The sequence below is a fragment of the Erithacus rubecula genome, assembly GCF_903797595.1.
Source record: "Erithacus rubecula genome assembly, chromosome: 19".
NCBI classification, from domain to species: Eukaryota; Metazoa; Chordata; class Aves; order Passeriformes; family Muscicapidae; genus Erithacus; species Erithacus rubecula.
The window spans coordinates 3915724-3929859 of NC_136671.1; the positions used below are offsets into that span (position 1 = coordinate 3915724).

At 63.8% G+C, this 14136-nt stretch overlaps 3 protein-coding genes across 5 annotated transcripts in view; 2 read left to right on the forward strand and 1 right to left on the reverse strand.

Moving 5' to 3' along the window:
• Window positions 1–55: 55 nt before the first annotated feature.
• CFAP73 (cilia and flagella associated protein 73) lies at window positions 56–2673 on the forward strand. 2 transcript variants are annotated; one of them, XM_079323024.1, is made up of 7 exons: window positions 56–566; window positions 1056–1194; window positions 1300–1404; window positions 1484–1675; window positions 1760–1981; window positions 2207–2365; window positions 2446–2673. In XM_079323024.1, exons 1-7 carry the CDS (start codon window positions 508–510, stop codon window positions 2488–2490), a joined length of 921 nt encoding a protein of 306 aa, XP_079179150.1. In that variant the 5' UTR covers window positions 56–507; the 3' UTR covers window positions 2491–2673. The 2 variants fall into 2 exon arrangements, with proteins under 2 accessions (XP_079179150.1, XP_079179149.1); XM_079323023.1 differs by having other exon boundaries at window positions 2462–2673.
• Window positions 2674–2887: 214 nt separating this feature from the next.
• On the reverse strand, window positions 2888–8222 carry DDX54 (DEAD-box helicase 54). The gene is made up of 20 exons (XM_079323020.1): window positions 8085–8222; window positions 7520–7658; window positions 7365–7435; window positions 7106–7291; window positions 6970–7019; window positions 6822–6863; window positions 6495–6590; window positions 6272–6393; window positions 6089–6150; window positions 5839–5970; window positions 5379–5589; window positions 5009–5143; window positions 4604–4825; window positions 4442–4515; window positions 4163–4360; window positions 3863–4008; window positions 3677–3790; window positions 3486–3590; window positions 3251–3354; window positions 2888–3175 (listed from the first exon to the last, which is right to left on the reverse strand). Exons 1-20 carry the CDS (start codon window positions 8205–8207, stop codon window positions 2952–2954), a joined length of 2556 nt encoding a protein of 851 aa, XP_079179146.1. The 5' UTR covers window positions 8208–8222; the 3' UTR covers window positions 2888–2951.
• Window positions 8223–12320: 4098 nt separating this feature from the next.
• Window positions 12321–14136, forward strand: part of TPCN1 (two pore segment channel 1) — a 40388-nt gene continuing 38572 nt past the window's right edge. The window contains exons 1-2 of one of the 2 annotated variants that reach the window (XM_079323108.1): window positions 12321–12392; window positions 12680–13235. In XM_079323108.1, coding sequence (XP_079179234.1) covers window positions 13124–13235 — 112 coding nt within the window. In that variant the 5' untranslated portion in view covers window positions 12321–12392; window positions 12680–13123. The other variant, XM_079323109.1, reaches the window with a different exon arrangement.

Consider the following 14136-nt stretch of genomic DNA (forward strand, 5'->3'; position numbering starts at 1 on the left):
TGAGCACACATATGGGGGGACAAAGGGGACCTGACAGCACACAGGGGATCTGATGGGTTGTGCAGTGTTAGGGAAGCACTCCTGGGACACACAGAGAGAGGCAGGGTCTGCACTGTGGGTGAAGTCAGGGGATCTGAGCCATCTCTGGGGTGTCAGGACAGTGTGAGCTGGAGCAGCCTGAAGGGCACAGGGAGGGGTGGGCACAGTGGTCATGAAGGGCCATGGAGCCTGAATGGAGAGTTCTGAGGGGCTGGAGCAGGGTCTGGGGGCTGGAGGGAGCCGAGTGTGGGTGGAAGGGTGGGATGGTTCGAGGGTTCGAGTGGAGCCTCCCTGCTAGCAGCCCTGGTGCATTCCCTGTGCCCAGCACCGCGCCCTCGCAGCGGCGCTCGGAGCCAAGCCAGGAAAATCCCGGGGAGCTGCGGGAGCCTCTGGCTGCCCCGGCAACTCTGTTGTGCTGCACCACCTCGGCTGTCCCGGCCCCTGGGCGAGGAGGAGCCGCCGGCCGAGATGGACTCGGAGCTGGAGAAGCGCTTGCGAGCGGCTTTCCGGGACAAGCTGCGGCTGCTGTGAGTGAGACCCCTCTGCCCTCCCCCTGGCAAGTGAAGCAAAGGGCTGGCAACCCGCCCAGCATGTCCTGTGTGCCCGGGAGCTCGGTTTGTGTTCCCGTCTCCGGGTGCCGCTGCCAGGATGGTGTCACTGGGTGCGTGCAGTGTCCCCAGCTGAGGGGAGGAGAGGACAGTGCAGCCATGGGCTGGGGGATGCGGGGGCATTCCCTGGATTTTGACAGAAAAGCTGAGGTTGTGGTGTGACTTGTCCTTCCTTGGTGCTGGGGGTCTCTGAAGTGGGAGGGGTGGCAAAGAACACGAGCGCAGGCAGGGCTGACCCGGCTCCTGACAATCCCTGCGCACCGGGCGAGCGGGCCGGGCTCCCGCGGTGGCCCGAGGGGCCCTGCCCGTGCCGCGGTGGCCCGAGGGTCCCTGCCCGTGCCGCGGTGGCCCGAGGGGCCCTGCCCGCGCCGCGGTGGCAGGTGCCGTGCCCAGGCTGTCCCTCCGCAGCCCAGGCGAGCTGCTCGCAGCCCGGGGCAGCGCGGGGCCAGCGCGGGACCCCGCCACGCTGCTGCCGTCATCCACCCGTGTGCTGCTCAAGAGGCGGCAGCTGGCGGAGCTGGAGCGGGAGCTGCAGAGTCGGCGGCAGGTGAGGCTGCCCAGGTGTGCCATGGGGACACGGCGGCTGGCAGCGTGTCCCCAGCTGTCCACGGGCTGGCACCCTGGGCTGCACAGGCACCCTGCACTCCCACAGGAGTTGCAGCAGCGGATGCAGCGCCTGGCGCAGCGCCGGCAGCAGCTGGCCCGCAGGCAAGAGCAGCACCGCGATGCCGTGCTCAGCTTTGACTCGTTCCTCAAGGTGCGGGGCTGGGGCTCGGGGCTGGGGCTGGCCGGAGGGTGGCCGGGGGCGGTGGCCGCTGACCCCGTGCCCCGGACAGGCGGTGAACGCCAGGCGGGAGCGGGCGCTGCGCCGGGCGGGCGAGCAGCGGGCGGCGGAGCGGGCTGAGGCCGCCCGGCTGCAGCGGGAGCTGGAGCAGCTGCTGCGGCACAGGGAGCGCCTGGCCCGGCGCCTGCGGAGCCTCCGGCCCTTCGGGGACTACCTGCGGGACGTGCTGGCCAGCACGGGGCAGGTGAGCGTGGGGTGCTGTGCGCCCCAAACCCTGGAGCGGTCATCCCTCCAGCCCCTGGCCTCTCAGCCGCCTCCCCCTGCCCAGTTCCAGGACGTGCCGGCCATGCTGGAGCAGTTCGGGGTGCTGGCGGGGGCGCGGGCAGCGCTGGCACGGGAGGCAGAAGCCGGGCAGGAGCTGCTGGCCCAGGGCAGGGCACAGCTGGAGCAGTACCGTCAGGAGAGCAGCACCCAGCTCCTGGGCACCAGGGCCGAGCTGGCCCGGCTGCACACGCGGCTGGAGGCTGCGCGCCACGATGTGCTGCAGTGGGTAAGGGGGTGTGGGGTGCCCAAGGACCCGGGAGAGGGGCAGCAGTGCAGACCCCAGCTCTGCTGCACACCTCCGGTAGGCTGAGCTGAGGATCTCCACATGCTCAAAAAGCAGCAGCGCTGTATTGGGGAGGATACACAGCCAGGACTCCTGGGTCCCCCTGGCCTCGCCTGGGGGGCACAGAAGGACACAGGGCAGTGGTCAGAGACTTGCTCTGTCCTCCAGGAGTCACGCTGGGCCCACATCCAGAGCACAGCCACCCAGAAGAGCCTGCTGCTGGGGCAGATCAAGCTGGCTGTGCTGAACCTCTTCCAGCAAACCACTGCACAGCTCAGGATTCCCATGGACAGAGCCCAAGAGGACACGAAGGCCCAGCTGGACATGGTCAGCACAACCCTCTCCCTGGGGCAGTGGGGCTGGAGACACACAGGGGCATTTACATTCCTGTCTGGCTGTGGCATCAGGCTCCCATCTCCACAGGTGCTGCGCTGCATGCAGGGCCTGGCTGACACCTGTGCCATGGGCACACACCCACAGAACCACAGGAGTGCCCAGCTGCTTCGGGGCCAGGAATAGCCCCTGGGGACACCTGCCTGCTCCTGGGGCTGGAGACAGGCTGCCAGGGCCAGCATGGAGCCACAGGACCCTGGGGAAGGAGGTGATTCCCTGCAAGTCTGGAAACCCCATGCCAAGAGGCACACTGGGGTGGCACCACACCCAGGCAGGGCCAGGCACTCCCGAGGTTCCCTCCTGCACAAACCACCCCAGGCAGGAGGAGAAGGATGAGGGAGCTGCTGTCGGCATCTCTGAAGGTGTGTCACATCAAAATACATCCAGCTGTGCAGCCGCAGCACCTGCTCGTTCTTGCGTCTCTAGGGGAAGAATTACTCCAGGCAAAAAAGGAGCTGAGATACAAAACCAGTCAGTATTTACTGTCCCCTTCCCTACCCAGGCATGGGGGACGTGTCCCCTACAGCCTCTTCCTCAGCTTGCCCTTCCTGGCGGCGCCCGCCCGGCGGCCGAAGGCCATCTGGCGCAGCTCCTGCAGGCGCTGCCGGCCGCGCGCCCTGAGGCGCTTCAGGCCCCCGCTCTGCAGGAAGCGCTGCTTGGCCGCCCGCTTGCGCTGCTTCAGGATCTGCTGCTTGTTCTTCAGCTCCGAGCGCACCCTGCCCTGCGCCGGGGGCTGCGTGGGGCCTGCAGGGACAGCCTGTGCTCAGGGACGGAGCCGGGCTCGGGGGAACGATGCGGGGCTCGCAGTTCACTACTCACCGTGCCCACGCCTGTGCTTCCCTCTGAACTGCTCCCTGCTGCGCGGCCCTTCCTCATCCTCGTCCCGCTCGTCCACCTTGTACTTCTGCTTCCACTTCTCGTAGCTGGGAGGGGCGGGTTAAGGGAACAGGCGTGACTCCTCACCTGGCCCTGTGATGTGGGTGTCTGTGCTCCCTCCCCTGGCTGCCTGCCCTGTGGTCCCAGCCCTGCTCCCACAGTGCCCATGGCAGGATACAGGTTGTTCTTGTAGGAGCCGCTGATGTAGCGCCCGCTCTCCGTCCGCACCTTCTTCTTGTCCTCCTGGCCCGTCTGCCCCACAAACCGCTTCTTCTTGCGGTCCCTGCAAGAGAGACAAGGGTGGTGGGACCAAGCAGTGTCACCCCCAGCCCTGATTCTCGCTCCTGCCCACGGGCAAACCCCACTCACCACTTGAGCAGCAGCTTGCTCTTGTTGAGGTTGTGGTTCTCGTCGCCCATGAGATCCAGCACGGCCCCGGCCGCCTGCTGCTCGAAGGCGCTGCCCTCGCCGCCCACACTCAGCCTGCACAGGGGGTGATGAGAGCAGCCCCCACACAGCTGGGGTGGGACAGCAGCAGAGCCCCCCCAGACTTACCCCCGCTCACTCTCAAAGTCCTTGGGCCGGTATGGGATGTAGAAGTCCTCGTCCTGCTGTGCTGCCTGCTGTGGCTTTTTCCTGGGACCATCTTCTCCTCCTCGGCCCCGTTTTCGCTTCTGAGCCCCCACATTGGAGAACACGTCCTGGATGGGGACAGTGGAGGAGTTCAGGAGCCATGTCCCCCCAGCATCCCCACAAATCTCTGCACCAACCCCCTGCACAATATGGGGGCCCTGGTGCTACCAATACCAGGCCAAGGCAGCTCTGCAGCAGGTCCTGCATCTATGACCCTGTTACCTGGAGGTCTTCCTGCTCTCCTTCCCCATCCTGGGGCTCCGGAGCTGCTGGGCACAGCCCCTGCCCTTTAAGTGCTGCTGCCTTCTTCTCCTGCTGCCCACGCTGGAACTTCTCGATCAGGGCACGGTCATGGCGCCGCTTGGATCGCATCACGGTGCTGGCCGGTGTGCGGGATGTGGCGTTGATCTCAAAGATGGTCTGTGCCCAGGGCAGGAGCATGATTCCCAGTGAGCCACATGGGCTTCCCATTCCCATCCCATCCCAGGAGTCTCAACTCACCGCCTTGGATTTGTAGGTTTTAATGCTATCCACCAACTTCAGCCTCTGCAGCTCAGTGTCTTCAAAGCGAGCTCCTGGGGCAGGCATCAGGGAGAGGGGCACAGATCAGTTTCCTGGGGAGGGCAGCGGGGTCCCCTCCCTTAGCATGCCCTCAGCACTCACTGAAGAGGGGGTGCATGCCCAGCTGGGACACATCCAGCTCCTTGGCCCTCTTGATGGACTCTGGCGAGGGGCCGGGCCGGGAGCGCAGGTACTGCTTGTGGGCGTTGTCGGCGACGCGGCGGAGGCTGCGCAGCTCCAGAGAGCCCTCGTGGTCCGTCAGCAGCAGGCACTCCTCATCATCCACCAGGCTCTGGGGCACACGGCCCAGCACCCCGCCAGCATCTGCAGCCCAGGGCACACCGTGTCACCTGCCCAGCACCCACCCTGCATTTATCAGGGCTGATGGCTGCAGGGAGCTCAGCGCTGTTCAGCCAGCATCCCCCACACACAGCATGTGTCACAGCCCACATCACACTCCAGCACTAGCCAAGGATAACACCCAATGGCCACACAGCCCCCCCTCACCAGCAGGCATCTCCTGGGCTCCAGCGAGGACCAGCGGGCGCCCCAGGAAGAGGTGCAGGTCAAACACGTAGGGCATCTCATCAGGAGCCACCAGCGAGTAGGCAGTGCCACTCCGGCCAGCTCGGGCCACGCGGCCTGGCAAGGACAAGGGGAGAATGGGCAACCACACCAGCCAGCCCAGCCTGCCCCACCCAGGCAAGGGACTCCCTGGTGTCCCTGCCAGTCCACACATGACATTTATCACGGGGGTATGGCTGGCAAGGGGAAGCCCTACAGGGAAGATACCAGTCCAGCTGGGACAGCAGGGACAGTGACACTGCTTTGTCCCCAGTGTGTCCCTCAGTATCACAGCGAGGGCACTGGCACCCACCAACACGATGCAGGAACAGCTTGCCCTTGGCAGGGAAGCTGAAGTTGATGACGTTGTCCAGCATGGGGATGTCCAGCCCCCGGGCGGCCACGTCGGTGACCAGCAGCACTGGGCACTTGCCCTGGGAGAACTTGGCAATGTTGATCTTGCGGGCGGTCTGGTCCAGAGAGCTGTAGATGTGGGTGCAGCGGATGCCCTGTGCTGTCAGCAGCTGGGAAGGGGGGAAAAGAGGTTGGATGGATGTGCTCTCAGCAGACAGGGCCAGAGACTCCAGGGTGGCCACCTGGTCCTCCAAATCCCACTGTGCTCCCTCCCCTCTCTGAGGAGTGAATGGATCCAGCACCTCCATGACCACATATTCTGGGATTTCTCCTTCAACCCAGTGAAACAGAGGGAGGGATTCCAGCAGGGACCTGCCACAGCTGCAGACTCCACATGGGCACTCCCAAATGCCACTTACCTCCCTCAGATACTCCGTGTGGTGCTTGGTGGCCACAAAGACAACTGTCTGGTCCTGGGGCTTCACCACGCTGCGGAGCAGGTGCAGCAGCACGGCCGGTTTGTCATCCCCACGCACGTGGAAGAACACCAGCTACAGCACGAGAACAGCACTCAGCCCTGTGCCACCACTGCCACCCCTGTCCCCTCCTCACTGCCTTGAAGGGGTAGGGGGCACAAAGCCTGCCTTGAGCTCCCCCAGCCCATCTCACCTTGAGCTGCTCACTCAGCTTGGACTCCACATCCAGGCGGATCAGCATGGGCTCCGTGAGGCCTGTGGTGACACACAGGAAATGGGTCAGACACCTGGCCCAGCATGAATCCAGCTTGGTTTTCCCAGTGCTGGGCTCAGCCTGCTGGTCCCTGTCCCCAGCCACCCACCCCCAGCTCCTCACCAGCCCGGGCAAACTCGACGAGCAGCTTGGGCAGCGTGGCGGAGAACAGCACGGTCTGGTGGCAGTCTGGGAGCCGGGCAATGATCTCCTGCAGCTGCTCAGCAAAGCCCATCTCAAAGAGCCTGCAGGGGAGGGGACATGGCACATGTCCCTGCCACTGCCTGGGCCTCTCACCCACGTGGGGACACTGCCAGGCCTGGGGACGCCCCTGAGCCCCGCTGACCTGTCGGCCTCGTCGAACACCACATACTCCACGGTGTGCAGCTTCAGCTTCATCTCCACTGCCACGTGCACCAGGCGCCCAGGCGTGGCTATGATTCTGTGGGGACAGAGGCGGTGACAGAACCAGGCTGAGGGGGAGACAAGGGCCCCACACCATCCTGGCAGCAGTCCCAAATCCAACCCAATAGAGACCCTGGTGTCACACAGGAAGTTGCTCCAAGGCAACACCAGGAATGCTCCTCAGGCACACCAGCTCTAAACACCAGTGATGTCCCCAGATGGCTGGTGGTCATTTCCCCACTGGATCCCCTCCCTGTGCCCCACTCACATGTCGGGGTTCTCATGCAGAGCAGCAAACTGGTCCTCCATCCTGTGAGAGAGGGGAGAAGCTGGGCTGGCACCAGGCAGCTCAGCCCTTCACCAGGTTTTGGGGAGGCTTAGGAAGCAGGATCAGAGGGGACATGGGGACAGCTTACTTGTCTCCTCCCAGGATCAGGGCTGTCTTCAAGCCAGTGAACTTGCCCAGCTGCAGGGTGAGGAAGAAACACATTGGTGGGATATAAAACCAGCCCATTTCTCCTGTTGTTCCCATTCCCCCCCTGTCCCCTGTACCTCCTTGGTGAACTTGAGGGTCTGCAGGGCCAGCTCCCGGGTGGGCGAGAGGATGAGGGCGCGTGCCCCCGCCTGGCTGGGCGCCTTCAGCCGCTCGAACATGGGGACGAGGAAACACGCCGTCTTCCCGCTGCCCGTGCGAGCCATGGCCACCACGTCCCGGCCCCGCAGGATGGCAGGGATGGTCTGGGGGACACCACCAACACTGTCACCATCGCTGCCACCCCCCGGGCAGGGACCCGCCGCTCCCCGTGCTCACCTTCCTCTGGATGGGCGTGGGCACCTTGTAGCCCTTCTTCATGATGCCCTTGAAGACAGGGTAGCTGAGGCCTAGGGGAACAGCACAAGTGAGGGGCATGGGCAGCAGGGGACAGTCCCTGAGCCAGGGACAGCTCTCCCCTGCCTCACACGCACCCATGGACTGGAATCCTCCGGATTTCTTCTTCTTCTGGTTCTGGGCCCGCACCATGGCCTGAGTGTCCAGCTCAGCGTCGGCGCCATCATCATCCTCCTCAGTGGTGGTAGGGAAGGCAGGCAATGGGGTCACGGGGACCTGGGGACAGCGGGGGACATGGCTGTGGTGGTGGGTGTCAGGGTCACTGCAGCTCTGCACAGCTGGCATGGCAGGCACGGCCACCAGCGCTGGTGACCGTGGGTACTGGGGACAGGGGGTACTGGGACACTGGTACTGGGACACTGGCACACTGGCAGCGGGGACACGCGTACCAGGAATGCGGGCACTGGAAACACTGGCACTAAGGATACCGATACTGTGGACACCGGCACATGGAGACCGGGGCCGCAGTACCGAGCACAGCGGCACAGGGTGCAGGGACACGGCTCGCTCGAGCCCGCCCCGCTCTGTCCCGTCCCGCTCCCTCCCCGCTCTGTCCCGCTCTGTCCCGTCCCGTCCCGTCCCGCTCCCTCCCCGCTCTGTCCCGCCCTGTCCCATTCCGCCCTGCCCTGTCCCGTCCCGTACCGGCGCTCCGCGGGGCTGGCGGCGGCCGCGCGGCGCCATGTCGGTGCCGGGGCGGATCCACGTGTCGGGGCTGTGCCGGAAGGGGCGGGGCCCGTCCCTGTCCCGCCCCGGGCCCGCGGCCATGCGGGCGGCGGCTCCGGCTCCGGTCCCGGTCCCGCACGGCGGCTCCGCTGGCAGCGCCGCCCGCCCTCCGCGGGTTCCCCGGGGCCGCCGCCGGGTGCGGCCGTCCTTCGTGGATGAGTCGCTGTTCGGCCGCCCCGCCGGGGCGCGCCCGCCGCCGCCCGCCTTCCCGCCGCCCTGGGCGGCTCCGCCGGCCGGCGGCTCCCGGCCCGGCACTCAGTGCAGGTGAGCGGCGGCTCGGGGCGCTGCTCGCATCTCCTGTCGCGGGTTCCGGGGCTCGCTGCGCTCGGTGTCCCTTCGGAGCCCCTCGATTCCCGGCTGCCCCGCCGGCTCTCGGGCACTCTCGCTCTCATTTCGCTGTAACCAACACGTTTCTCCGCTTGTCGCCCTCCAAGGTCCCGAAGCCACGCTCCGTCCTTCTGTGACGAGTCCCTGTTTGGTGCCAAGCCGCAGGGTCCTGCCTGGGCAGCTCCGCGGATGAGGAAGGAGGATGTGGCCAAGCTCCACTCGCTGCTCTGGAGCCCCTCGCCTGCCCCCCGGACCCAGCCCGGCCTCTCCCCGCGCTGCGCGGGCGCTGCCCTGCGAGCCCTGCACCCGCCGCCCTCCGCCCCTCCGCCCGCATCGCAGCCCGGCCGCGCCCGCGGCTGCTGTGCCCGGGGGCAGCCCCGCAGCGGTGCCTGCTCCAGAGGCTGCGCTGCGCCGGGCAGAGGCCGTTCCCAGTCTGACAGCCGGCTGAGCACCGCCCCGGACGGGATTCGCCCGGCTTCCAGCCTCGGCACGGAAAGGTGGAAGAAGCAGAGCGCTCCGGCCACCCCTGCTGCCCCCCAGGGCCCGCTGGTGAGGGGTCGGTCCAACAGCGTGTCCGGATCTCCTGTGCTCCACAGTGCCAAGGCAGCGGGTGGCTGCGAGGCCAGACCCCCCTGGAAGTGATGCCAAGTGTCCCTCTGGATGTACATAGAGCCTTAGCCTACCTGAGGCCTCCCTGTGACCAAGCACACGAGGACCCTGGGCTTTTCCGTGGCTGGAAACGAAGGATGGGGCTGTTCCATGCTGGAAGACAAGCCAGGAGCCAAAGGTGACCACAGGGCTGGGGACAGTGCCCTCCTTGTTCAGGGCACAGCCCCACAGCACCAGGGTGGGACAGCCTTGGTGGGAACAGCTGCTCCCCGTGGTGTCCAGTGGCTGTCAGAGGAGGTTCCTGCTGTCTGGGAAATCCAGCTGGGAAGTTGGAGCAGCAGGAGACAGGAGTGCCCACAGTGCAGGCCCATCCTGGCACAGGTAGATGGGCAGTGCAGCTCTGTGGGGACAGGCAGGGGCTGAGCCCCCTGGAGCTCTAGGACAGGGGGTGCTGCTGGGGTGGGGTCCCAGGTGAGTCCTTGGCTGACCACGTGTGGTGAGAGCAGTCCTGCTCCATCCTGCAGGAATGCTGGACATCCCTGCTCAAGGCAGGTCCAATCAGGTGGTGAAAACCCCTAAGAATAGAGTCTGCACAGCCTCTCTGGCCTCCTTCCCACTGCTCCACTGTCCTCAGGGTGAAAATTCTCCCTTTATCCAGTCAGACCCTTTCTAGTTTGATTTTGTGTCTGTTCTCTCATTCTGCACCTGAGCACAAACCTTGGCCCAACCTCCTCTTTGCAGGTATTGAGAGGCTGCTCTGAGCCCCCCCCAAAAGGTTCTCTTCTCCAGGAAATGAGCTCCATTCCCTCTGCCTCCATGCACAGGATGTGCCTTGATGTCTCTCTGCTGTCCTTGCTTTGTGTCACCAATGCCTTGTGGACTCCTCTGACAAAGCAGGACAAGGGAGGACGAGCACAGAGGTGAGGAAAGCACTGCCCTGCATCCTGCTGGCACTGGGATGTCCCAGGCTGGGTGGGGTTTGTGACAGAGGAGGATTTGCAGGGATTTTGGCAGCTGGTGGTGATGAGGAGGTGCTGAGTAGATCCATAATTGTGTGGCTGGTGCTGAGGGCTGTGAGCTGCTCCCAGCAGTGCCATGGTGTCACCAGATAAGGGCTCTGAGACAAATCTGGGATCTGTGGGATGCTGCTGAGTGATCTGGGCACCTCCAGAGCTCCCCCACTTCCTTTGCTGGGGTGGGAAAAGGCAGCTCTGTCTGTGTGGAGGTGGATAAAGGACATGGGGTGGGGGATTTGGGGTTTGCAGCCACTGCTCCCTGGGGAGGGAGGCTGCAGTGAGGAACTGCTGAGATTACAGGGAGTTTGGTAACTCCCATGCTGAGGGGAACACTCAAATTCACCCAAGGATACACCAAACCATGTTATGAGCATCATTTTCCCCTCAGAAATTACTTTATTGCACCTTGAGCAGTAGCAGGATGGGGCCTTGACCCGCTCCAGCACATGGAGCTGGAGCCAGCCAGGAGCCTGCACTGGGTGGAATTTCTGCTCATTTCTTGGCCTGATAGGGAGCAAGAATAACCTGACACTATAAAAACCTGAGAAGGTGAGTGAGGATCCTTGTGATTGGCTCCAAGCTCTCAGATCTCTCCCTATGCTTCCCATTGAGGCAATCCAGCAGCTCTTCTCCACCTGGGGTAAAATAGGAGGGACATGAAACAATTGTGGCCCTCTCAGAGGAGGGGTTGGGAGTGCTGGTGTCAATCCCAGCCTGATCAGCTGTGTTTGGGGTGTGGGCACAGTGGGGCTGTGAAGGCTGCAGGAATCACTGGGCTGGGAGAGAATCCAGATGTGATTTGGACACTAGGTGGAGACACGAGGGTTGAGGATTGACACAGGAGCAGAAATGCTGGTCCCAGCAGCAGATCCAGCCAGGAGAGTCCTCAGCAAACTGGGGGAACTGCCCTGGAATCTAAGCAGCAGAGAACTGAACCAGTGCAGGCTTGGAGAGCTGGAGTCCTTGGAAGAGGAAGCCTCTTAAAATAAGGATTTTATCTGAAAATCAAATAGACAGTGGCCTGTGTGGCCAGGATTGGCCACACTACTCCCACTGGTGCTTGGGGTCCAAGGAATCAGTGGGGGAAACTAGAGCCCATCTCATCAGCCACACTTTTCTGTCCCACACTGGCCCAGGTTGTCACCAAGGGCTTCCAGGAGGTCAGAACTGCCACTTCTTGCTATTTACATGTGATGACAATGTTGCTTAAGCATAAATGGGTTGTTTGCATTTTGTTCCATTTGCTCACTCACATTGGTGCTTTACTGTTGTCCTGTCCAGTTGTTCTGCCAGAGCTGTGCAACCCAGCAGGAGAGCAAAAGCTGCTCTGTTGCTGCTGGAACTGGTGCTCACATGGAAAAAAAAACCCCACATTAAATGTGAATAAAATGAAGTGGGGGAAATGTTGAGTTGTTTCCTTCCTCGCCCTGTCCAGTGTCGCTGGTGCTCAGGTCAGAGGTGTTGATAGGCCTGAATCAAGCTGGGGATGCTCCCTGCTGCTGCTCTCATTTTTCTGCCTGCTCAGCACTGACACAAATCTCACTCTCTACCTTCGACTCCACCCTGACCTGTTGCTCACTCGGGGTTGAAGTGTTGCTGCAGGGCTGCTTCCCGCTGAGATCAGCGGAGCTCTGGGGTGGAGCGGGTACACCCCGAAATCCAGCCCAGCTGGCGGAGGCAGCAGCCTGACCTTAACAGGCTTCACATCCTGCAGGACCTTGTGTACCCAGCGCTCCCGGATACCCCTCACAGGGCTGGGCTGCACTCAGGGCCCGGCTCGTTCCTACCGCCAGCAGGGCCTGCCAACAGCGCCGTGTCCGTGCGGAGCGGGGACACGCGGGTGGCCCAGCCCGGGAGGGGTTGGGGTCCCGGGCCGGGTCCCCTCAGGCTCCCCGAGCCGCTCTCGCCCACGTTCCGCCATAGCGCGGTGATCGCTCCTCTCCTCCCCGGCCTGGGGGCGGAGCTTCGGCGCAGCCAATGGCAGCCGGCGCTTCTCTCCCCCAGAGCCCACCCCCGACATCGCAGACCAATTAGCACCGCCGTATGCCTTGAGTGACAGCGCTTCTATCCAATGGCGAGGCGAAGTGTGTGAGGCGGGGAGGGGAGGCGGGAATAATGCAGAGCCCCTCGCAGGGAGTGGGGGCGGGCGCGGAGCGCGGATTGGCGGGTGCTGTGAGGCTCCGCCTCTTGGGGCGGGGCCCGCGCTGTAGCAGCCAATGGGGGCGAGGGGCGGGGCGCGGAGCAGCCGCGTCGCTGCGGGCGCCGGTTCGGCGGGGTCGGTTCGGGCCGGGGGTGCGCGGGGTCCCGGGCCGGGCCGGGCGGTCCCGGGAGGGTTCGGAGGGGGCGGGGAGTCCCGGGCCGCGGGCACGGGGGGCTGGTGAGGAGCGGGTTCACGCAGGGCTGGGAGGGGGCCGCGGGGAGGGCGCCGGGCCGGGCCTCCCCCGCGCGGTGTGACAGCGCCGTGCCGGTGTCCCTCTCCCTGGACAGGGGCAGCGGCTGCGAAGTGTCCCCGTGGCGCCGTCCCGGGCCTGCTTCATTTGCCTTTCCCATCGCCTTCCACAGAGACCCGTGACCTTGTGGCATCGCGCAGTTTGAAAAATCCCTCCGGGAACTTGATGTGCGCGGGCTGCGGGCGGCCTGCGGCGCTCCCGCGTTCTCTGCCGCAGCTGCGGTGCCGGGGCTGGGGCGCGGCGGCGCTCGGAGCCATGTGTGACCGGCACACGTAGCGCCATGCCCGCCCGGGCCGGTGCCGCGGGGTCAGGAGCCGCCCGAGGATCGCTCCGGGATCGGCAGCGCCGGCCCCGCGCTGTGAGCTGAGCTTGGTCCCTGGCGTGCCGCGTCCCGCTCCGCCCGCGCTGTGCGGAGATGGCAGCGCGCTCTGCCCCGTCCCTGTGCCCCGCAGACAGCCCCGGGCCGGGCCGCTGCGGGGAGCGGCGCTGAGCCCCGCGCTGCCCAAAGCCAAGCGCTGCTGGAAGCTCCGTGAGCCGGAGCCGCGGAAGGGACGGCATGGCGGTGAGCATGGACGATGATGTGCCCCTAATCCTCACCCTGGACGACAGCGGGAGCAGCGCCTCGGCCCCTCTGGACGAGCTGGATCGGGAGGAGCTGCCCAACGAAAGTAAGAGCGCTTTGCCATTGCCTGCATTGTTTGTCTCTTGGGGTGAACGCTGTGGGACCCCCAGAGCTGGCGCTGCCGGTGGAAGCAGCTCAGGGAGTCACTTCTTGTGCTCCGTGTTGTGCCGCTTGTTGTTCTCAGCTCTGTGTGACACTGGTGGCCGGACAGGTTCCCCCCAGTGCTCTTTCTAACTCACAGTTTTGTGGTTTCCCCATAGCAACCCGTGCCCTTTGTCCCTTTCCTGCTCGTTGTCCCAGAGCGTCTCCTTCCCTTGGCACTGTCCCACTGCAGTAATCTCGTGTGGAGCTTTCCAGCACCATAAACATCTGCACTTTGTGAGGTTTCTGGTTTACACTGTGATTTTTGCTAGAAGGGAAGTGTTGATAAATCACTTCCACATCTTTATTGTGTTCTTATCAAAGAACCCGGAGTACTTTTAGACAATGTATTCACGTTGGCCACGGCTATTTACTGGGGGCTGTTTAGTGGGGCACAGCCAGCCTGTGAGCCCTGGGAGGGGGAAAGCAGCAGCCCCCATCCCTCAGCAGCTTTGCTTTCCTCCTCAGCTGTCTTCATTAAAGCTCTCACCCTGCAGCAGGTTGGATGTGGCAGCACATGTGTCTGAGCGTGTTCAGAGAGTTCCTGGTTGCTGTTACACCTCACTGGATTATCTGTGCACTTTTGTCCAGCACATCCCTGTGATTTCCAGTTGCAGGTGCACACACACAGGTCTTGTGATGCTGTTCTAGCCCTTGCTGCCACATCCTGGACATTTGGAACAAATGCATAATTTCCTGACCAGGCATTTTTTTTTTTTTTTTTTAAACGTTATCCCTCTGTGCTGTACTGCCTCTGAGATTTGATTCCTCTTGCAGTGAGATGTGTTCCCTTAAATTTCTCATTC

Coding starts and splice junctions, on each gene's coding strand:
- CFAP73 (XM_079323023.1), top strand. CDS start 508: ATGGACTCGGAGCTGGAGAAGCGCTTGCGAGCGGCTTTCCGGGACAAG. Junction 1,195..1,299: donor AGCTGCAGAGTCGGCGGCAG/GTGAGGCTGCCC, acceptor GCACTCCCACAG/GAGTTGCAGCAGCGGATGCA. Junction 1,982..2,206: donor GCCACGATGTGCTGCAGTGG/GTAAGGGGGTGT, acceptor TCTGTCCTCCAG/GAGTCACGCTGGGCCCACAT.
- DDX54 (XM_079323020.1), bottom strand. CDS start 8,207: ATGGCCGCGGGCCCGGGGCGGGACAGGGACGGGCCCCGCCCCTTCCGG. Junction 7,436..7,519: donor CGGAGGATTCCAGTCCATGG/GTGCGTGTGAGG, acceptor CTGTTCCCCTAG/GCCTCAGCTACCCTGTCTTC. Junction 3,591..3,676: donor AGCAAGCTGCTGCTCAAGTG/GTGAGTGGGGTT, acceptor TCTCTCTTGCAG/GGACCGCAAGAAGAAGCGGT.